This window comes from Haliaeetus leucocephalus, unplaced genomic scaffold, assembly GCF_000737465.1.
Source record: "Haliaeetus leucocephalus isolate CR32 unplaced genomic scaffold, Haliaeetus_leucocephalus-4.0 Scaffold178, whole genome shotgun sequence".
NCBI classification, from domain to species: domain Eukaryota; kingdom Metazoa; phylum Chordata; class Aves; order Accipitriformes; family Accipitridae; genus Haliaeetus; species Haliaeetus leucocephalus.
Window position 1 is genome coordinate 1,108,597 of NW_010972614.1, and position 23,346 is coordinate 1,131,942.

Genomic DNA, 23,346 nt, shown 5'->3' on the forward strand with positions numbered 1-23,346 from the left:
GTGTACAAAGAATTGAAGTCTTTTCATGATGGCAATGGTATATACCATTATATGTAAAAATAATCTTTGATAATGCATCAGGGAAAAAAAAAAAAAAAGGACAGGACTATCTGTAATACTGGTCTATAATCCCCCAGTTGGGAACAACACAGTACGGTACGTTTGTGCGAAACGCTTCAAACATATCAAACCTCTTGAGTTTATTTGCTTACTTGCTTATATGGAAGGAGAAAGCTACCTGAAACATAGTTTTGTACAAAAACTTTTGTCCCATTATGGCTTTATTAGTTTAAGTTTGTAGGGCTGATAAATAGCTTATGTGTGCAGCCTTCTTTTTTTAAATGTTTCCCTTTATGTTTGTGTTAAACTGTGTGTTGGATGGTATACTGGTTATTTGTCTTGATATGTTGACTTCAAGTTTCTTACATCTTGCTTTGCACATGCTGACTGTAGTAACTTTTAACATATTTAAACTTTTTATTTTTTGTTCTTTCGCAACTTGCTGGAGCTTACCAAATTAACTTACTGGAGATCTTTGGTGTTTTCCTTTTTGGTTGTTGTTCTGAAATCAGACCATGTCTGAAAGCTGCTGAAGGCAGAAAAGCATCCTGTTTCTTAAGGCCCTGTAACAGACGGTGACAGGGTTGCATTTGTCTCTTGAATTATGAATTTACTTGCTAACACAAAATAACAGTGTATTCAAGGATATATATTAGAAAAAATTATAGTGAATACCCTTTTGATTCTAAGACACCCAGTCAATTTGAATACAAAATAAGTGTGAGGTAACTGCAAGCTTATTGGAAATAGAGTAAGCAAACCATTCAAAATTATAATGAAAGATTAATTTGGAAAATTAATTTGATGTTGATTTATATATTGTGGAAAATACTAGAAGTATCATAAAACAAAAATGAGCTAGAATTTTTGAATAAATGCTTTCATTTTTAAGAGATGCATGTTATGCCTCTAAATCAAAAGGTTACCCCATCTGGAGAGAGAGAAGGGTATTTTAAATATGAATGCTTATTAGGTAGTATTGTACAAAACCACGAGTTACTAGTCATTTGAAATTAGCAAAATTCTTGGGTTTTTATAATACAATTTATCAATAGATGTTTTTTGCCTGGTTTTCATGCCGGAATTCTCTCTTATGTAAGGAACTTGATGTAATGCTGCACAAACCTCAGGCAGTGGTGATCTTTTAAACAGACTGTTGTGGGATTTCTTCCCCCTCCCCCCGACTATCTGACACAACCTAAGGCTGTCAAACTATAATAAGCCGTTAGAAATTCCTAAGGGGAACTGTCAAACAGCAGTTGAGCAGCAATATGACTATTTATCTGATTTTTGAAGTTGAGGTGTAGTAGGGTAGCATGTTATAGTTTAGAGGTCTGATTGTGTGGTGGTACAGTAATATTTTTGTTAAGGATGATGCACTCCTCTGTTTTGGAAATATATTCCATCATGTTGAAGCTTAGAATCATGGAATGATAGAATATCCTGAGTTGGAAGGGACCTGCAAGGATCATTGAGTCCAGCTCCAGACTCCACAGAGGGCAACCCAAACATTAAATCATATATCTAAGAGCATTGTCCAAATGCTTCTTGAACACCAACAGGCTTAGGACCATGACCACTTCTCTAATTAGAATCAATAATTTTGATAATAGACTTTTTAAGTGCTGTTCTTGCATTTTGGGGGGGCAGGAGAGGTTGGAGGGCTTTTTTTGGGCAAATTTTTTGTTTGGTTGGTTTTGTGTGGTTTTTTGTTTGTTTTCTTTTTTTTTCTGAAAAATTTTTTTTGCATGCATGTATTACCCTGAAAGTATATTCACCTTTTTCTGTATAGCTGTGGTATATCTGGATAAGTGACTTTCTAGTATTTCAGTTGAAAGGGTAATGGGTAATAAATGAGATATGGAACAATTTTCGCAGTATTTGCAAGATGATGTTTCTGCTTGAATGGGGCAGTGGTATTAACTAAGAACCCTTGATGCTTGTCTGTGACTTCTGTCCTGTTCTGTTCTTTGCATGGTACAGAGACACCTTACTTTTGTGGCCAGTGTTTGCTTTCTGGGAGAGGAGGCTGATGGGTGAGCCCTTGTTAGGTATACAGTACTGGCTACATATCTGCATCTAGCATAAAGCTGTGTTTCATCTGCATGGGTGTACAACACTGCTGCAGTCCTGCCAGAACATGCCACTAGCAACAAAATTTGCTGCCTCATTTTCCCTTCTGAGCATGATTGCAAAGAAATTCTCCATGGTTCTGCTCCAGCTTTAACGCAAAGGAAAACATTGTTTCTGTATTTTTCTCTGGCTGAATATCTTTCTTGCACATGCGTGTCTGAATGCACACCAGCTGACCCTGTTCCTCTGTCTTCAGTGTTTTGTCAGTCAACTGGACTGAACTGTACCAGTGAGTAATCATGTGTCAGCAGTATCTGGTGTATCGCTGCCTTTTACTGATGGAAACCTTTCTGTCCTGCGCCGACTTATATGCTGTGCTAGACAGAGACCATCCGACAAGATTTTAAGTGGGAGAAGTTTAGGATTGGAGTGCTTCTCTGAGTACGTTGAATTCCAATTTTATATGAATAAGGCACATTGAATTTACAAGAACAGTTTTAATAACATGTTGCTTCTAAGTGTATTTAGTAATTACTTCCTTACCCTGTCACAAAGCTGTGTATTGCTCTTCCGAATACATAAAAAGGAAACTTCTGGTTTGCGGTATAAATCTAAAAATACATCATACTTGTGTTTTGGAGTTAATTCCTGGCATAGTGCAGTAATGGTATAGTGTCTTTCAAGCAACCTGGTCTAAAAAAAAAAAAACATTTATGCATCATCCTTTTTCAGAGTCTTTGAGAATATATTTTGTTGTCTTGAGTAGGCTGAGAGACTCCTCAGTACAGAGATGAATTCTCTTGTACGACCGTAACCTAGTTCTAGATAAATGATTTGTAACAACTCTACTTATTTAGTATGGGAAGAATAGAATTATTTTTATCATTTCATAGGTTCTGTTGAGTCCATCCATTACCTTTGTACACTCAATTTACACCAAAGTTTTTAAAATCTCGGAGTCTGGACAGATCTTAGGACTTAAGTAAGATGTTTTGCTTTTAGTTGGTGAAGAGGCTGACTTAACTGAATCGCTTCTAATTTATCGCTGTCCCTGTAATCGTTGTTCATTGCCTGCACAATTATTTAATAAACTTGTTGCTTTAAGTAGCACAAATACTACTTATAACTTGATAGAAAGAGCCATCACTAAGTGTATGTTACTTATACAGTCCAGAATGACTGATTATATTTTTTTTCTGCACTTACCTGTTTTATTTTCACAGTCACCTTCAGGGGCAGTATGTGTTTGTGCTATTAATTCTGCAGTATTTAAAGGTTTTATTCCCTGTCTTGATGGGCTTAATGTGTTAAAGATATATTAATGTCGTTAATGTTGATATGAATTGTTAATTATACATGTAATGATTAATGTATTTGTATCTTAAAATATCAATAATAGATTAAGGTGACTGCTTTTACATTGATACTCTTATGTTCATTCCTTTTTTTTCCTTTGATCCCAATCTTAGGGATCTCTTGACAGTAGCAGCCCACTGTTTGAGTCCTGCTAAGGTCTGCCTTGCCTGCAGACTAAAGTTTTAAGGATCCTTGGACACAACCATGCATTCTGTACCTCACACCAGGCTGATTGCATGAATTACGTGTGTTTCTGGCTTCAATGTGAGATGAAAGCTTAAAATTGAATGGAGAAGACAGAGGCACTGGTTAGATGCAGTATGTGTTGTAGCAGTAGGAATTTGCTTCTCTGACCCTCATGGCAAAGGACAACAATTTGAAAGACAACTGAGCTTAAATACCAGGAACATATATAGGCAAACTGATGTTAACTTAGTTGCTCTACTTTAAAGTTCTACTTTGTGTTTCCAGTCCTGTTCAATGAGTTGACAAATGTCTTGTGTCTTATGACAGGTCCATATTTATTCTCTTGGTATGGCACTCTTTTGGGGAGCTGACCATGAAGTTCCTCAAAGTCAGGTAAGTTTAGATTTGGTTTTGTTTAATATTGCAACTTCAGACTTGATAGTTTGACTGTATCTGCATTTGAGTTAACATGGCAGGGTGTCATAATGATACAATGAAGAGTAAGATTTCTTCCCTGTACTTAAGAGCTTTTTCCTGTGGGGTGTGTGAGGGTGGTGGTAGTGTTGTCTTGCAGAAAGAAGGTGCTGATACTACACTTCTGTTAGTTTCCATGAAGATATATCTGGGCTAGTCTATCCTGTAGTGTCGCAGGCTGAAAGACAACAGTTTAAGCTGCTGACAAAGGAGAAAATGAGTTGTTTTGGTTTAGGCTTATATAAAAACAAATATTTAAATAACGTTGTTGCTTTACTCATAATAAAGCAACTTGTTCTCTATGCTGCTGTAACTTCTGTGAGTCTGTACTTGGCGCATACAGATACTTTACATTACACAATGACAAAGGGTATGAATTGTTTGGAACAGGGAGTAGACTTTTGCTATTGATTGACTTGTCAGTCAATGCAGACACAGTTATAGACTGCTTAGAGCCGAGTGTTATTGCACAATGGGGTTATTTCACACACCCAGCAGAACTCCTAGACTGTCTTTCCAAAACTGACTGAAGGTGATGTGATTCATCATCTTCCTGGGTGTTCCTTCCCCACCGCCAATTAAACTTCTAGAAGTAAATATCTAAAAGCGTGAAAATAAGATGAAATGCATCCAAAAAATCATGTAATGATGGACTTGAAATTGTGGGATTTGGCAGAGCATTGTGCAGCTCAAGGAGATAAACTATTTCTGTTTCATATTTGGGTTCAGTCCTACTAGTTGGTGTTATGTGCAAGGGTAAGGAAGGAAATTTTGAAAGGCTTTTTGGCAATTTAAGTGTTCAGTTACTAATATTTTCTTTAACAGAGTGGTAGTTGGGTTCTCAGTTATACTGATTTAGAAGTAGTTGCCTGAATGCAAAAGTCAGAAAATTTGAAGCTATGACTGTTTTAGGGATACTTATTTGTAATACCTACTGTGCCTGTCCCAAAAGCCCCAGTATTTTCTTAGACAGCTATCCCCTTTCTTTGCTCTCCTGTCTTGTAGGACATGAAAGGAACAGTATTCAGCAGTAGTGAGAGAGTGACTTAAGGTAGGTGGAAGTAGGTGTTGAGCAGAAAGTAGGCATGAATTTCAGTCCCCTTTTTCTTTGTTTCTTCGTTTGGTATTAGATTGAAGCAACAGTTTCACAGTAATGCAGTGGGAAGGAGTGCTCTACCTTTTGATACAACAATATTTTTCCAAAGACAGTGTGGTGAGATATGCCTGGAAAGAAAGGGGGAGCAGAAGCCTAGAATTTACCTTTGGGATGTTCTCATGCAGTGCCTCTGCCCTGTGGAGTTAGTGGAGGCAAAGGGACAGTCTATGTATGGCATTACTTCTAAGTGTTAATTTGCATGTGCAGATTTTCCCATTTAAAAATTTTTTTTTTTTCCATATTTGCCTGCCTATGTTGGTTAATGAGCTGCTTCTCTGCTGGGAGTGTGGTTGAATACAAGACTCATTTTTATGATTAGTTAGAACTGCTAAACAGATAGGTGGGAAAAGCCTATGTTAATTAAATCAGGGTGGTCCAGAATACTTTTTTTTTTCTTAATGGTGCAGTTTAAGAGTACTAATACAGGGAAGATTGTAAGATTGTAATGGTTTGAAGTGCTCTGTGATGCAAAAAGCATGACAATGCTTGTACTTTGTGGGTAACCACCCACTTTGGGAGAGTTGCAGATCAGAAAGCTCAAGTCCCAAGTGCCTGCGGCATCTAAGAACAAGTGTTATCACTGACTATTGCATACCCTGAGGAGTGATATTCCACATACAGTGTGTTGGTTTAACTGAATGGGTAGAGGAGAATTAAATCTAGATGGTTCTTAACTGTATGTGTGTTGTCCTGCAACTATGAAGCTCTGGTTCCTTAACCAATGGCTTTGTTGTTTTATTCCTTACTTTTTTCTTGATATTATTTGATGATGTCACTGGACTTTGGAAATGCTAATGCAGCTGCTGCAAAATATTGGTGAGGTGGGGAACTGTAGCAAATGAGCATAGCAGAGAGGGTTACAATATGATTATAATGAGGATTGAATTTTATGCTTGTGACTGGCAGAATGTTCAAAAACAACAAAGAAAACTTCCTCTGAACCTTTTCTATAGTCATTAAGCCCTTGAGAAAGGAAGGCGTTGGTGTCCTGACCTTACAGTTCAGGCAGCTTGCTTCGACCAGATTGTTGTAGAGTAGGAATCGAATCTAGATGCTGAATGCCTGTCCCCTGATCTACAACCGCTATTTTTTCACCACCTAGATGGTGACTTTCAAATTGGCACTCAGATAATGTAGGCAATAAGTCTCGTGAATAGTTATTTTACTGTGTTGAATGTCTTTTGTCTCTGTGTGTACCACAAGTCACTATTAAAATTGCTTTTCCTATCCCTCCTGGTTTTGTTTGTCACTAGCCTATCAAACTTGGAGATCATCTCAACAGCATACTTCTCGGCATGTGTGAAGATGTCATTTATGCCCGTGTATCTGTACGGACTGTTCTGGATGCTTGCAGTGCCCACATAAGGAACAGTAACTGTGCCCCTTCTTTTTCATATGTGAAACAATTGGTCAGACTGGTTCTGGGAAGCCTGTCTGGGGTAAGTCTGTGTCAGCATTTGAGGAATAATAGAGATGAGCAGGAAGAGAGCAAAGGTGCTAATTCAGAGTCACTCTGCAGTCATTCTTCCTCTTATTTTACTATGTTGCAATTTTGATAAGGATGAGTGTTGAAAGGAGAGAATTGCTTCTCTCCCCTTGTAACAGTTTGTGCACTTGACAATTCCTCCTGGAATATGCATTCATGACTGGTGATTCTGAGGAATTTGATTTTGTGAACTGTTTGTCTTCATTGAAAGAAAAGTAGAGAAAAATGGGAGAGCAAAAAAGATGATGAACTCTGGGGCAAGCCTTAGACTTGTTGCTACTTGAAATGCTTAAAAAAATTATTGCTGTGGATTTTCTTTTTTTAAAGCTATGCTTGACTTTTGGGGAGTTGCTTATTAACAGGAAGAGGGACTTTTTAGATGGTGTGCCAATTCTCTTGCACTTCTGCTCAGCTCTTGGATATGATAGTTGTGGAGGATATTATTGTCTAATGATGACAAATGCATTGAACTCTTTCAGTAGTGAAGGAAACTACATGAACTCATCTTGCGAAGTTACTATTCCTGACAGGCAACCTCCCTTCACCTAAACCATTACAATATAACTTCAGAATAGTTAAATAATTTCAAGACTCTGAGTAGAAAGGAAGGCCGTAAATTGTCAATATTGTTAGATTGTTCTCTGGCCAATACTTGCTTTCCTTGTGTTCTGTTTACAATTATGATAAGTGATGAGCAGTTTATTATTGCTGGAATAATCACATGATGGTCCTGAATTTTATCTGGTTTGATATCATTGAAACTCCTTTTTTTAATCTCATGGGGTTATGCCAAAGTAAAAATTGGTGTCTGGCAAGACAGCACTGTAATTGCAAGAAAAACGTTTGACTTAATAATGCTTTCTTTTAAAAAAAAAAATGTTATGATCTAATTGTTAGATAGTTTGTTCATAAATCTGGTTTGGAAGTGCTTGTACAAGGTGAGAGGTCCCAGCATTTGTCTGATATTTGGCAGCAGCTGATTATGACAGGCCTCCAGAAATAGTGCTGAGCCTAAGCTTCACAAACCATTGTATAGTCTGTGAGGCTATGTCTGCCAGTCTGGTGCTCCTTGTTGTAATGTCTGAAGTCTTGTGTACTTGCTGAGTGGAGCTAGTCTGTGATTCAATGAAATAAATTAAAATATTAAAATAAAGATCCAAACCTTAAATTGGGCCACAAGCTATCGAAACAACCACTGTTGAGAGCGAGTCATTAGTCTCCAAGTTCTTAATGGCCCTTTCTGCTTAGCAATTTTTCTGCTTTTCCTCATCTTGTTCTTGTCAGCAGGCTTTCAGAGGGAGTCTGAGGTTAGTGTGGCAGACTAATCTAGACCAGCCTGCCAAAGACAGCAACAGTGGTCCCAAATGCATATACTGAAATCCAGCGGAGAGCTGAATCCAGCAAGTGTGTTCCTGTCTGCTATATCATGTTCCTAATGAAGGAGTGGGACTACTGGCAGTTATCCAGTGCTGAAGTTTTGCTAATCTTCTAAATTTCCTCTGCCAATAACCTTTTTAACCGAATTCATAATGTGTGTTGGCTTTGCAAGAAGACAAGAACAATATAGCCAGATAGAACCGAGTGTTAACAGAACAATGATGACATTGCTGTGCTGCTGTGTTGTCATGCAGTTTAGCTAGCCATCCCTGCTGTTTTTAATGTTTAGTGCTCTGTATGTGTGCTGGAATTTTTAAGTTAGTAAGAAAAGCACATAAAATTGTTTTTTTCAGAACTGTAGTGCAACTTGCTATTCCAAGATCAGCATGCATCCAATCTTGATTGGCCTTATCAAAGGCTAGAGAGGTCATTTGGTGGTCTATGAAGCACAGCTGAGAGGTCCTGTTTGAATGTTTTCACTTTCCATGTTAATATCCTTTGTAAAGGGCAATATGGCACAGGACTGATTAAATCTATTTAATGTTAATTGAGTTGCATTGCAGCTGTGATGGATAGAAGGCTGCTTGATTTCTCTTTCCCACCTCCCAGCTAAGCCACTGTCCAAGCTATGCCAATTCCCACCATAGCAAAAGATCTCACTAAAGATTCTTTGTTGTAGCACATAAACTCTTCTTTGAATGACTGTACATGCGAAATAATTGTATTTGTTTTTAGGGAAGTAGCAATTAAAAAAAAAAAAAGTTAAAATTTAATGGGAGTAGTTAAGCCTGACACACGAAAGGAATGTGCCTGGGGGGGCTAAAGAAGAGGCGTCTCACAAATGCATGAGATTTTACACATGTAGTAAGTTGTGTGAGGTATCAGCCTAAAACTATCAGGTACAAGACAGTTCTTCTGTTACACAGAAAACTCATCAGGCCAATCACAAATTCCAGTCATGTTGCAACCACAGAAGATGGTTTTCAAGTGTTACTGTATTTTGTTTGCTGTAGGGGTAGAATGTATTTAAGTTACATGCTTGTGAACTTAATTTAGACTTAGTGGAAAAAAAGTAGACCAAATGTGTAGTAAAAATAATGCATAGATTATTCAAATAGGGTTAATTCTAGGAGATGGTCTCATTGCTGAATCTGTTTTTTATCAAAAAAGTTTAAACTTCCACTCTGAACTTGAACTTAACTGTTTGGCAATGACTTACATTGTGCATTTATGTAATGGACACTTGTTTCATACTAATGGGTGCTCTTTCAATATTTGACTTTGCATTACTGCCTGTTTTGCAGGTGGATCAGCTTTCTTGCAATGGAGAGAGAAAATTGCAGCCAGACAGGAGCCAGGCTATTCGGGAGCGGCTGAGGGGAAAAGGACTTCCCACAGGTAAGTGCCTCATTGCAGTAAGGGTTATGGCAATAAATACAGCCCTGTGGAAGACCAAGTTTGGGTACGTTTTGTGGCCAAAGAAATTGAATAGTGGAGGACTTGCTGACATTCACAGAACTCTGATGGTACAGTGTCTAGCTAAGTGTCGTGGTTTAACCACTAAGTGTTGGTGATGGTGACATGAGAATAATTGTTTCAAGAAAATACATGTCTTTTTCAGTTCAGTCCTGATGATAGGAACAGATTTTAAAGGTTCTGAGCCAAAAGTTTTCTTTTTGGAGAAAGGGAATCTTCAGCTGAAGGTAGGTCAGCTAGAGGAACAGGAAGCAGCTTTTCTTTGTTCCCTCTTTCCTGTGGACTCTGCTTTCTCTTCATAGCTCTAGTTGCACGCAGCCTCTTTCCCTGCTTCCCACGCAGCCCTGGACTCTTTTCTCTGCACACAAAGCTTTTTTCTGACTCCTGTTTTTTCCTGAAGAGAAGTATTCTGTGTTCCATCACAGTTCTGCTGTGCTTTGACAGTGTGAGGTGGACAAAGAGGCCAGGCAGGGTTGTACTGTTACTTCAGGGAAGTAAGGAAAGAGGAAACTGGGCGGGGGCATGGAGGAGACAGACTGTTTCAGAGGCAAACTGTTGCTATTGCCACTGTGGAGGAAAAAGGATAAAGGTTGACAGCTGATGCTGGCCATGACCATAAGTGTTAGGGACACAGGGTTTTCATCCGCCTCACGTTCTCTCCCTGCCTATTTACCACCAGTAGACTTGGAACAAAGTTATGTTGCTGATGTGCTTGTGTTGCTCCTCTGTTTTTTAGTTTTCTGGCAAGCAACCGTGCAGTGAATTGCAGGAACCGAAATAATCCATGGAGTTGTCAGTGGCAATAGAAACTGCAAAAGTTAGACATGAGTCTGGCCAGGCATTGGTGGTCTTCCTTTATTGATTCTTTAGAGATGAGTCCTAGATTAGGCTACGTTTTGATATAAAAACCTTATGTCAGTGGTTGCCAGCCCTTCCAGTATGGCGCTATGTGTTTAGGAACAGTTTCTGGTACAAGCTGTCTCTTCATTTTCTAGCACAAATGCACTGTTCTTACTGCTTTCTCAGAGGCCTTGTTTTCTTACTGGCTTTTTTCTTCTTCTTTTCCAGAATATTTATGTAGTAATAGGAAGATCTGTAGAAATACAGGGTTTGGGACTGGATCAGTCTAGTTGACTGCATTTGTAAACCATGTAATACCTTTCTTTCTGAACTTCTTAAGCTCTTTCTTAAAATGATTTTTTTCTGTGGTTCCCACCTGTTGTGCTTTAAGCCCGGCTGGCAATAAAGCACCATGAGGCTGCTTGTTCACTCCTTTCCACCCCCACCCCTCTGCCGCTGGTGGAATGGGAAGGGGAAAATATAATGAAAAGCTTGTGAGTAGACAGAAGGACAGGGAGGGATCACTCACCAGTTATGGTTACGGGCAAAAAACAGACTCAACTTTGGGAAAAAACAAAATCAGTTTAATTTGTTACCGATCAAATCAGAGCAGGATATTAGGAAGTAAAACCAAATCTTAAAACAACTTCCCCCCACCCCTCCCTCCTTCCCAGGTCAACTCCACTCCCTGGGGGGATGGGGAATGGGGGGTTGGGGTCAGCTCCCCACACCTTGTCTCTGCCGCTCCTTCCTCCTCAGGGGGAGGACTCCTCACTCATCCCCTGCTCCACCATGGGGTCCCTCCCACAGGAGACAGTTCTCCACAAACTTCTCTGACGTAGGTCCTTCTGACGGGCTGCAGTTCTTCACAAGCTGCTTCAGCGTGGATTCCTTCCATGGTGTGCAGTCCTTCAGTCACAGACTGCTCCAGTGCGGGCTTTCCCATGGAGTCACGGCCATCTCCGGGGGCGTCCCCCTGCTCTGATGTGGGCCTCTCCCTGGGCTGCAGGTGGGCATCTGCTCCCCCGCTCCCCTCCATGGGCTGGGGGGGGACAGCCTGCCGTCTCACCACGGGCTGCAGGGGCATGCCCTCCTCCCCCTTTTTCTTCACTGACCTCAGTGTCTGCAGAGGGGTTCCTCTCATATTCCAATCCCACTACTCACTGCAGGTACCCCTTCTAAAAACTGTTCTCCCAAGAGGTGCTACTACCATCGCTGATGGGCTGGGCCTTGGCCCTGGGCCTTGGCCAGAGGCAGGTCCGACTTGGAGCCAGGCAAGCTTCCAGCAGCTTCTCACAGGAGCCACCCCTGTAGCCCCCTCCCCTGCTGCCAAAATCCTGCCACACAAACGCAATACACCACCAATTTTATAAGGGTTGTACTAGAACCTTATTGTTCTGATGGTTAAATTGTTAGTTTATTCTTTAACACTGTTCTTCCCAATTTCCAGTTTCCAGTGTTGTCATATTCACAGTTTGTTTACACACCTTTGTTCTTTTTTTATTTTCACTGATACAGTTGAACAGTCTTTTGCTGGTTTGCTTTTCATTTTCTTAGAAAATCCTTAACTTCTTTTTTTAAATGTTTGTGTGGTTTGGGGGGGGGGGGGTTGTTCATTTGTTTTCCTACACACAACTTTGTTTAAGCTTTTTACCAGATTTTGTTTTTTTCCCCCAGAAGTAATGTTTGTCCCCAAAGTCTTAAGTATATGTTAACAAAAAAGCTTTTGGTTTACGTTCTACTAAATCTTGGAGTTTGAAGTATTACTCCAGCCAGTATCTCCATGGCTTTCTGGCTCAGTACTAGGGTGAATAATATCCCTGTAATGTCTGAAACTTTCTCTGAGGACTATGTTTTTAAGTTAAAGGATATAGACCAGATGATCTGATTGCTGTTTTTCTGCTGTATTGTCTGACTTGAAAAAAATGTCATGGCTAGAATATTGTCCTCTCTTATCCTTGCTTTTTTTGAATTGCTTAGTATATATGATTTTGCTTCTGAGGTGGTTGAGAGGTGTTGCTGTTTGTTTTAATTACTGCAAAGTTCAGTTCAGATGCAGCATCTGACTCTCTGAAGGGCTGTGGAGCTGTATGTTTGTCTGGCTGATGTGTGCTCACTTGCCTTCTGGCTCTGTCTAGTTCTAGGGTGCCAAGCAGAAGAGGTTCCCTGCAGTGTGTGCGCTTGTCACTGGGTCAGGGAAGAACAACCAAGAGTTAAGGATTCTCTGAGACTGAGTTGTCCATTTGGCTCAGCTGCTATCAATCAGTAAATTCAAAAAAGGGTTTTAAGTGACCTCAGTCAAAATCACTTTTTGAAAGGTTTCTCTTTTTAGGGAACATCACATTGTCTGAGGAGAACTAATTAAACATAATCTTTACTCAAATAATATTTGTGAAGTGAGTGAGCTTGATTAACCCACAGGCTATAAAGTTGGCTGAAGAGTCCTCATCCTCTAACCTCTCTGTCTCTTAAGTTGATTGAAAGTGCATGCATACGTATGTTGTTACAGATAATGTGTGGCACCACAGGGAATGAATGTTTGTGCATCACTGTTCCAGTGCAAACATTATTTTGTCTGTATCACTCCAAGCCTGGTCCTGAAGGTACAAGTTATTAATTGGATGCTCTTGAATACTTATTTTTCCTATTTTTGTCAAGATGAACTGTCACCCAGCAATAATGTTTTTCAGTTACTGTGTGGGTTTTATGATATTTTGCTCTTATGCTTCTTTCTTCCCCCTATCCCTAGAAGTAGATCTTCTTCATGTTTTCTGTTATTTGAGTCTTTACTTTCAGAAAAGAAGATAAATTGAAATCAATTATTCCTTTATTTTTTTTATGTTCTGTCTGTCCTGCTTCCACTCAATCTGTTTCAATTTACCTGTATCACATTCATTACCTGTGGAACTCTGTTATTTTTCTCCTTTTTCCTAGAGGGTTTACAACCCTCTTGGCTTCCCCAAAACCTTTCCCAATTCTACTTCTGTTTTCAGTCCCATTTCCTGCTATGTCTTACTAGCACCATCTTCTCTGTTTTTCGATGTTAGATACATTCCTTCATCTCCACTTCACTAGGACCTCAGGGAATATAGAGTATCAGTAAAATACAAAACAGAACAAAACAAACCCCCACACATAACCAAACTGGCTCTAGCTGTTTTCAGTTCCACTTGGCATGTATACCGAGTTCTGTATTTGAAAGTTAGCGACGACTCGGTGAAATGGGTGTCTAATATTGAGAGACAGCTCACATTTGATTCAGGGCAATTTAATGTTTGGTTATTTCTTCTTCTGTAATGGTATGCTGGTTTGCTCTTGCAAATTCTGTCAATAACAGCACAGATCAGCTGCCCTGAGGGCACAGCTTTTAGATTTCTGGAAGAGTAAGCTGTGGAATGTAGTACTAATTATACCGATGATAATCTCATAGACTGAGGAGCCACAAGTAGAAGGCCAAATGAAAGAAAAATAGTAATGGTAAAAGAAAAAAAAAAAGAAAAAACAACTCAGAAAAGCATAGAGTCCTTTTTTCCTCTGTTGACACTGTATTATTCTTCTGCTGTGTGTAGTTGAAATACACACCTCTTAATCCAATTGCAAAACAGCAAACCCTTGGAAAGGTAGGAAGCTGCCAGGCAGGATTATGATTCTGAGTGAACTGTCTTTCTAATAAGTTAGAAGTTATGTCAGTCATCTTTTATCTAAATGTTTGGGTTTAATTTCCTCTGAGATGATGTTTTGAGCCCAGTTTAGCACTGGGACAACTGGGGTGGGGTGGGGCACGCATAAGAACGCGTCTCATTTTACCAGCATATTTAAGACGTAAATACGGTGAGCAGAAGGTCTTTCCTAGAGAGGACAGAAGACTTGTCCGATACTCATGGAGGTCAAGTTCTGTTGAGTCATTGTGAAAATCTTAGAGAATTTTCAATGAATAGAATAGCTCTTATATGGAGAAAAAAGCAGCATAGAGCTAAGGCATTTATTATGAACTTAAGGGTTTCAGAATGTTACTATCAGTATCTAACTTAAGATAGCTGATAAATCATGCTAAGTTCACAAATATAGAGATGGTTCAGCAAGAGAGATATGCTCCTAGTTGGAGAGTAGCCACCTAATACCTTAGATACTTGCAGTCTTTGAAAAACGCCAACATTTTTGCTTTAAGTCTTTGAAAGTCATTAATGTCAAGATCAGTTTGCCATACCGTGGTCATCCAAAATTATAATTGCCGGGGCTTTATTGTTGGCTTAGGACAAATGTTGTGAAATATTTTTCCACTTCATGTGCATAGATCGGATATTTTGCTCTCCTCACATACCAAGGTTAGATATTTTCAGCTATTCGTTTCCATCTTTATGTCTTGAAGATAATTATTAAATTAATAAATAGCTTCATGTTAATATTCTCCCCAATTAAATTTATTTTTTGTGTCTTTTATGACTCACTTTCTGTGGCCATCTTGGTGAATGAGCTTTATGGCAGGGCTGACTGCAGAAGTAATTTATTCTAAATTAATATTACAGAATGTTTGCTTTTAGTCAAGTCACACTCAGAACACAATATTTAGGAACTGACTTAGCCAGCAGAAATAGAAGTGGTAAAACCTGGTGTGAGTCATCTGAACTAATGAGTGTTTTTTAAGTTTCATACTCAAAACACTTTAGACCTTAAGAGTCTTTACTTCAAGAATTATTTGTGGAAGTTGCTTGATAAGATTCTTTTGGTGTGACAAAAGGGTTGTCAAACTCTTCCAAACATAAAGCAGGAATTAACTCACCATGTTACTCTTTGCCGCAAACCATGGCACTCATCCTTTAAAAGGATGCATAGTCTATTTAAAGCCCAGTTGAAATCTTTGTAAGTTGTACATGCCTGGCAGCCTGCTTTCCAGCCCTCTAGTAAGTGAAATCCTGCACCTTGTGTGTTTCTTCACAAAGTTCCAACTTATATTGATGATCTGTGAACACCAAGGACAGACCTTTGCGGAGATATTTCATCTTTTAAAGAGATTTAGCTAAGAGGTGTCTGGGCTTTGGTTTCCTACTACAAGGGTCTCTGATTTTAACTCGACTTGTGCAGTGTGATAGACTGTCACGGGTTAACCTTTTATGTTACAATATTACAGTTGTATCCTGCAAAATTCCAGCCTTTGTCTCTGCCAAAAGAATGCATGCCACATGAATAAATGCTTGGAATGAATTTAAAAGATCACCAAGGTTCACCTTAACTGTATGTAACAGGAAATAATTGGAAATGCTTAACAAAATTTTAGATGTTGATAAACTCCCTGTTTAATTAGACTATATGCTCTGTCAAGTGAAGCAAAAATGGTAGGTGGTGTAAACTGAATAAAAGATTCTAAGGCTAAGTGAAGTTGCTTTTAATTTTAACAAGAAATTCTAGTGTTGGTTACTGTTCTCTGGAATATCAATTACTAATGTAGCTGCCCAGCAAAAATTCTCAGACAAAAGATGTACCCTTTTGCTTTTGATCCAGGGAAATTGATTGTGGATTATGTTTTAGTTTCTGATCTGAGTGAAAATACAGCTTTTGTTCTATAAAGAAATGGATTATAATGATGACCTCCACATGTGAACTGAAACAGCTTACTCATTTTCTTGCTAAATCCAAGCACACAGATTTAACTTATCAAAAAATAGTGCACAAACTTAATTCGATTGACTTGAAAATCTCTCATCTGGAAATACAACTTTTTTTTTTTTCTTTCCCCTGTCTCCTCATTACTAGAAAAACAAATCACTGAGTAGGTGGTGAATAACTTCCAGAGTTCATCAAAACCAAATGGAAGCCAGATGAAGATTTCTTGTTTTTAAAAAAAAAAAAAAAAAATTTTTTTTTTTTTTCTTTTGCACTTAAGAAACCATGCCTGTTTTCTTCCAATAAGTGTTTCTGGTTGCATCTAGCAGTACTAGTGGTTGGTGTTGGTAGAGTTCTTTTAAACTTAAGTATAGTTGCTACAGCCTTACTGAGCTTCCAGCCTGGCAGTATTGGAAGTGCTGTCATAGTGGTGCTAAGGACAAAGTCAGAACTCTGAAGACAAAACAGAAATGGACACAAAAATTAGTGAGGAAACCAAACCAGAGATGTCAAATGCTGTCTCTGTGCAGAAAAGCAGCTGTATCACTGAGCTTCTCCTGGGGTATGCCGAAATCCAGGAAGGGAGTAGCTGGGTGGCCCTTTTGCCTACTTGGTTGAGAAATGTACCAAAAAATAGCAGCCCATAAACCTGAGTGGGGAAGAGCTGTGGTGCACTTGTCTTTTCTGCAGAGGTGCTGAGGAAGGGAAGAGGTAAAACGTTGCATTTACGAAGTGCCACTTGGCAAGGTTCACTACCACTGTTCTGAACAAGATGCCTGGTTTCTGGAGCTATTTGGGTTTTTGATAGAGGAGCCATGTCAGTCCAAAGCAGAATGTTAATTGTTCTACAGGATTTATAGCTTGGCCATTACTTACAGTGCTTTCAACAGTCCTTGTGTCCAGCTCATTTCTTCCTTCACAAAGAATGCATTGTTTTAGGAGTACTTCCATCTGAAACTTGGATTTTCTCAACAATTTAAAAAAAAGTAAAAGAAAGGAGGAGGTGCCATTCCTACAGTCAACCCACAGGACACATCTGGCTCTGTTATCTTCTGTTTGGCTCTTAGCCTGCCCCAAAGGGATTGCAAACCCAGCTCCTCCATCAGCTACCCACTCATATTTGAGAAACTAACTGTATTGTGCTGGGATAAGGATTTTTCTGTTGTTCTGTTCTCTGCACAAAGATTGTGTGGGAGATGTTTTTTAAACTCCTGTATAATAATTTCCTCTTTTCAGACCTTCCAGTCTGGCAATGATGGTGTGTACTTTCATGCATATGTGGGCAATCTCTCTTTGTCCCCCCCCAGCCCCTGTCTCTTCCTCACCCCCTATCGCCCCTCTGCGAGTGTGTGTATGTATGTATATATCCATAAGTTTGCTGAAATGGAGCTGAAAAAGGTATTTTGTTTTGTGCAGACAAAAGAAGGGGGCAATCAGAATGACTAAAGAAACTTGAGCTGAGTTTATTCAGTAAAAACAGTTACATTATGTCCTGCACTGACCATGTTTGCACTTACATAGTATTTGATTGATTGCCTGTATGATCAAGCTGGTACACAAGTAATTGCAGACAGGCTGAATTTAGTTAGGGACAGATAACAACTCTCTTGGTCAGAGGAAAGTCAACCAAATTACTGTTAGTGTGAGTAAAAGATGGTTTGTGAATGACACTGGTGTCAGACGGTATAGTTGCATTCATAGCTGAAGACACCAAAGGAAGAAGGAAGTAGATCCATGGTCATTTAGCAAATGTAACATCTGCCAGTTGAAGGTGTGTGGAAAACTAGATTTTCATTTTAGCACCACAAGAGAATTTCATTGTGAGCTCTTGGTGATTAATTGCTATTTTTATTGTATATATTCCCTCACTATTTATTATACTTTGGAATCATGCAATTACTATAATTGCATTTGAATTATTTACAGTAATTATAAATAATTGCACTAATGTAACGTTAAGTAGAGGATAAACACCCAAGGGCAATACGTAAAATCAAGAATCCAGATACTGTTCAGATGAGCATGAAGAAGAGTTTAGTTCAGCAGAGAAGTAACTGGGGAAGGGGAAAACATGCCTTCTGAAGTTACTTACATGCTGTAGTATCTTAATTGCTAACGGCTTGTCCTATAACCATCTTTGACAAGTAGGGGAGCACTTCTCTGTCCTGTTACACTCTTGGGTAACTGAAGCATGGAGTAGCTCTGTGTGGTCTCACGTGAGATACTTAATGTCTTTAGTGGAGCCAAGATACTTTGGATGGGTCTCCAGTTTCCATTATAAATACGTGCGTTTTTTTTAAAGGAAAGTCATAACACGAGTCTCTCCATCCATTATAATTTAAAGACATAAAAGTTCTGTTATGAAGTCAGGTTCCTTTTGATCAGTAGTTGGATCTTAATTCTTCATATAAAATTTTTTACTGGTAGTTCTTCCCTTCATTTTCCCACACATTTCATCGTAAAAGCTGGGGAAAAAAGTTGATGGATACGTATTGGCTTAATGAATTTGGACTCGTGTATGCCATTCAACTGAAAATACATGTATTAAAGAAGGGCCTATGATTCCAGTCTGCTCTGTTCTGGAGATTTATTGTTAGCTGAAAGCTAGACACATGAGCTGTGTGCTAAGACTTAACTGCAGTTATTTAAGACCCTTGACCTAAGTAATGCTGAGGTAGTCTGTTGAGAAGGTCCAGGAAAAAAAAAGTGAAAATACCTTAACAGTTGATTTTGTGACTTACAAAGTCTATAATAGTACTTAAAAAAAGTAAGGAGGGATGAGGACAGATTTAAGTTATTAAAAATAGAAGAATTGACCTGGACTGATTGCTGGTTGCCTAATCCAATTTTTTCACTGGTATCTGCAATTGAGTTGCTTCTGTACTGAGAAGTCTTGTCCTTGATCATTGACCTCTGCTCTCTGGTGCCAAGAGCAGCATGCATTCTTGGCTGGTATAAAGTATGGATCTGTAAGTTCTGTATTGCTGCTTTGTTTCGGTTTGCCTTCTCAGAATGCCGGACATGAGCAGCCTGTGGACCCCTTGCCTCCTAGTCTCTTCTTTATCTTTCTCAGAGAATGATTCTTAAACAGCTCATGTTGATGCTGTGGGCTGGTTTGGGGAAAGCTTGTTGAAATGATGTTATGTAGAGAGGGATGGGTTTTGCAAAGGTGGGAAGAAGTGCCAAGACTGGTGAAAAGCAGAAGTGGGAATGGGGATAGTAATAACAGAAAGATGAAAGATGTCCAAGAGAATTTTACAGTCTCAAGAGTGAATACTAAGGCCAGCTGTAGATTCCTTTTGGTACTATGTTAAAAACTCATGTTGGCTGCATAAGTCAATGTGGATATGAGTTAGACCTGTAGACATCTCCACTCAGCGGAGTGGAAGTGGAATGCCTCCTGCACTGCTTCCTGATGGGACAGCTCATCTGCTGTCTCATCACGCAATTAGCTGAATGAGTGGCAAAGGTGTAGCGATGAGTACTTTCCCAGTCACTGCTGATGAGATAGTGTTTATGGCATTCACTTTTCCTCATGAGGAAGCCCCAGGTGGGTGGATGATTTGGGGAAGAGAAAACATCTCTAGCATGCTGAGGCAAGGAGCTTGCGTCTTCTGAGCCTCTGCATGAACTGGAAGCAGCTTCTGTTACGTCGTCTGAATGCTACAAGTTGATGGAAACTACAGCTTTGGTGAGGATGATCCTTCTCTAGCACTCTTTTTCACTGGCAGCTGGGCTCTTTCACTGCAGTTCTCACCAGCATACAACAGATATGTTTATGTCTCTGCGTGTGCTATGGTGAGGATACCCACTGGTACTTAAAGTACGTTGTGGCTCTTTTCACTGGATGTGATCCTGAAACAAGATGACGCTTCAACGTGCAGAGACCTAAATGATCTTTTGAACTGGGAATGTTCTTCTGAGTCATGACCAATGATGTACCAAGTAATCCTGAATTTACAGCCTCAGTAGCACATTGGAGTTGCAGCTGTCTCTCTTGTTTTTTCTGTTTTGTTTGCCATTGTTTTGCTCAGTAAGGTCTTGTGCATGTAAATACTTTCAGTGTTGAAGAGGTGGGGTTTTGGGGTTTTTGTGTTTGGGGTTTTTTTTTTACGTTTAAAAAAATATGTGAAAACAGTATGTAGAGGAGGTTGGTTTGGGTTTTTCTGCCTAAAATTATCTTGGAACTCTCATTATTCGGGAAGATTCTCAGAGCTCCTTTTGATTTGCCTTTTTTGGTGACCATCTTAAATACTGCAGTATTTTGGTTTTTCTCTCTCTCACAAATGACTGAGCTAAAATCCTGTTTAGGAATGTCTGTCCTTGATGTGCATGTATGTGAATGTGAAGTATGTGTTTGTAGAATGGGTATCATCCTGCTGCTTTAGATAGATAGTGGGAACTTCACAGTGAATAGCTATTTTTAAAAGGCTTTTTTGTGTGTGTGAATATTATATGTAATTCACTAGCCTTATGAGGGATGTATAGTCTGAGAATAAGATAATAACATAAGATTTACCTGACCACAAAGATAATTATGTTTACTTGAGTTTAGGATTAAAGCCATATTTGTAAAATATGAAGTGATGCGTCAGATCCTTTCAGAAGATTAGTTCATTGTCACTGGCAAAGGTTTTTGTTTTATTCTCTTGGCTGGAACATGTGGGAACTGTGTAATTTCTTACAAGACACTTTTTAGACAATCCAAACCCTAACATTTTTTACCATGATGTATTTGTGTGTTGGTAAGAAGCAAAGGGCTTCTTGGTTGCATTTGGCTTTAGTCTTGCTTTTCTTTTTAAACACCTGTTGTTAGTTTAATATCGCAGAAATAGAAACTGAAAACTAACAGCCCCTTTTCAAGCAGAATATCAGGGTTGAAAGGTGTAAAGCTATAAGCTTTTAAAGCATTTCTGAGTGCAATTATGAGCGTCCTTAAAGCATTCCGTGAAACTCAATTCGAAAGGATAATACACTCTAGATAAAGATCAGCAGGAGTCTACTGTGCAAGTGAGGCAGTTAATTTCAATCGACTTTGGAAGAGCAGCAGGCAGCACTACAGAGCCATCTTTGAGAGTAGTAGATACAGCACAGTAATTTACTTTGAGCTCACAGCTGCGTTCTATTGGGAGGATGTCTTCAAGGCTGCTGCTTCTTAAGAGATGTATATGGTAATATCACAGCAGAGATGGAGCTAGCTCTAAGAAAAGCATCACATGCCATACTGACTCTGCCTGGGTGAGCAGGCATCGCTTACGCAACCCAGCACAGAATATTTTTATTTGGGTTTTCTCATCAGGAGTATCATGATGAGGTTGAGATTGCCATATTAATGCAGTGTGTATGATGTAGACTTGAAAGGTTAGACTTCATAATTTTTGCAATGTACTTGGTCAGTTGGAGTTATGAGTAGATGACTGCCTGCAATAGACTGGATTTTCGCAACTTTAATAATACAGAAGCATTCAAAAATTTTAGTTTGCTAACAAAGTAAGTAGCAGTTGGGTAGTCTTTGATACTAGTTTGTCTCTGGGTTGTTACTCTTATAATGGTTACTCTGATCTCAGGAAGGCTTAAGAACATGAAAGGCAAAGTTGTAGGTCATCTGTTAACATTAAGAAATGTGATTGTACTTACCAATGTTTCTAATTAGTTTTGTAAAATTGGGCTAATACTTTGTGAAAATTTTATGTCCAAGACATACATGATCATCAAAACTTCTCGGTGACCATGATATGATATTCTTCAGAGAGCACATACTTCATTGATATTATTCCACCGCTGACAGTTTCTTTTATTCTGGAAGTAATTTCATGGTAAGAGAGGGGGAGAAGAGAGTGTTCATTAGTATTGTCTGATCCATTTATTAATGAGACATGAAGTGTACAGGCTCATAGAATCACTTCGATCTTTGAAGCTTTGTTGTTTTTGTTTTAGAGTATTCTTTATCTGGAGAGACTGTCATCACCAAAAGTAGTCATTAAAGAAAGATCCAGGATTTTTAAAATTCCTAACTGCAGTCATTTTTCTTTTACTACTGACACTACTGCAGGGCATCTGTAAATCTGTAGAACAAACCAGGACTTTTCATTAAAAATTGTAGGTGGTATCTTTGGGTGTTAAGAGGTTAGAGGAATGGCTGGTTTCAGATTGATCATTAAACAGTACTTTTGGTGATAGTCCAGACTATTTTAAAAATAAAACTAATGAAAAAACTTTCAGCATGTATGTGATAGTATTTTTTTTAAATGTTAATACTGAATTATAGTAGGCCATAATTTTTTCTTGAGCACTTAAGAAATAAAAGAAATAAAATGCCTGTCAGATATGAATTAGTTGGAGTTCTATCTTTGTTGACTGAGGCAGCACTTTAAGTAGCTGTCTCAATGTTTTGCATGGCAACATTAAGGTAAAAATGTGTGTTCAGTATACACTTTAACCATAAGTAACTTGTGTTGCAGTCTTTTGTATTAAGTACAAAATTACATATATGAAATGTCTCCTTATTCTAGGAAAACCATTGGTGGTTGATGCACCTGATGGACACAAAGCTCACTTCTCTCAACAGACCGTGCTTAACAAAGGACTTAGCAAGTCGATGGGATTTCTGTCCATTAGAGGAACACAAGGTGAGGAAGAGTTTTTCCACGGCATTTCTGCAGGTTACAACTCAGGACAGGAAGATGTTTTTTGTCCTCATAGATGTAAAACCAGTGAGTTTGAAAAAAAAGGTCACCTTCATACAGATGTCACTCCCAAGCGGAAAGTATGGGCTTCCTCCACAGATTTGCTCTGCACAACTGACAAGGCAGCTGAGAGGGACCATGTTGGAGGCTCTCATGGGCACAACCATCAGTGTGAAGCATTTATGGTACGGACTTCTACTACTACCAGAAACAAGGAAGCAAGATACTCTGATGGGAGCATAGCACTGGATGTCTTTGGACCACAAAAGCTGGACCAAACACGCCATATGCCTGAGACATCAACTTCTGCAGCAATATCAAGTGCCTTTGACAGGATAAGAGAGAGACAGAAGAAGTTGCAGCTTCTGAGGGAAGCTATGAATGTAGAAGGTTAGTGAAGCTTTTTGATTTTCTGAGTGTTCCAGTCATTAAACAAAGATTTCTCTTTATGAAAAATTCGAGTTCCCATGTAGCAGTTCTTGGAACTGTCGAGATATTCGCTTCATCTTCTTTTTTTAGCTAAACTGAAAGCATTAGAATGTCTGTTGCCAATGTACTTGCCCAGATTGCATACC

The 23,346-nt window shown here is 39.0% G+C and overlaps 1 protein-coding gene across 1 annotated transcript in view; it reads left to right on the plus strand.

The window, feature by feature from the left end:
* Nucleotides 1-23,346, plus strand: part of PTPN13 (protein tyrosine phosphatase, non-receptor type 13 (APO-1/CD95 (Fas)-associated phosphatase)) — a 99,447-nt gene that overhangs the window by 12,175 nt on the left and 63,926 nt on the right. Inside the window, exons 4-7 of the mRNA XM_010564435.1 lie at nt 4,003-4,068; nt 6,559-6,744; nt 9,473-9,566; nt 22,598-23,161. Coding sequence (XP_010562737.1) covers nt 4,003-4,068; nt 6,559-6,744; nt 9,473-9,566; nt 22,598-23,161 — 910 coding nt within the window. The remainder of the gene's footprint in view (nt 1-4,002; nt 4,069-6,558; nt 6,745-9,472; nt 9,567-22,597; nt 23,162-23,346) is intronic.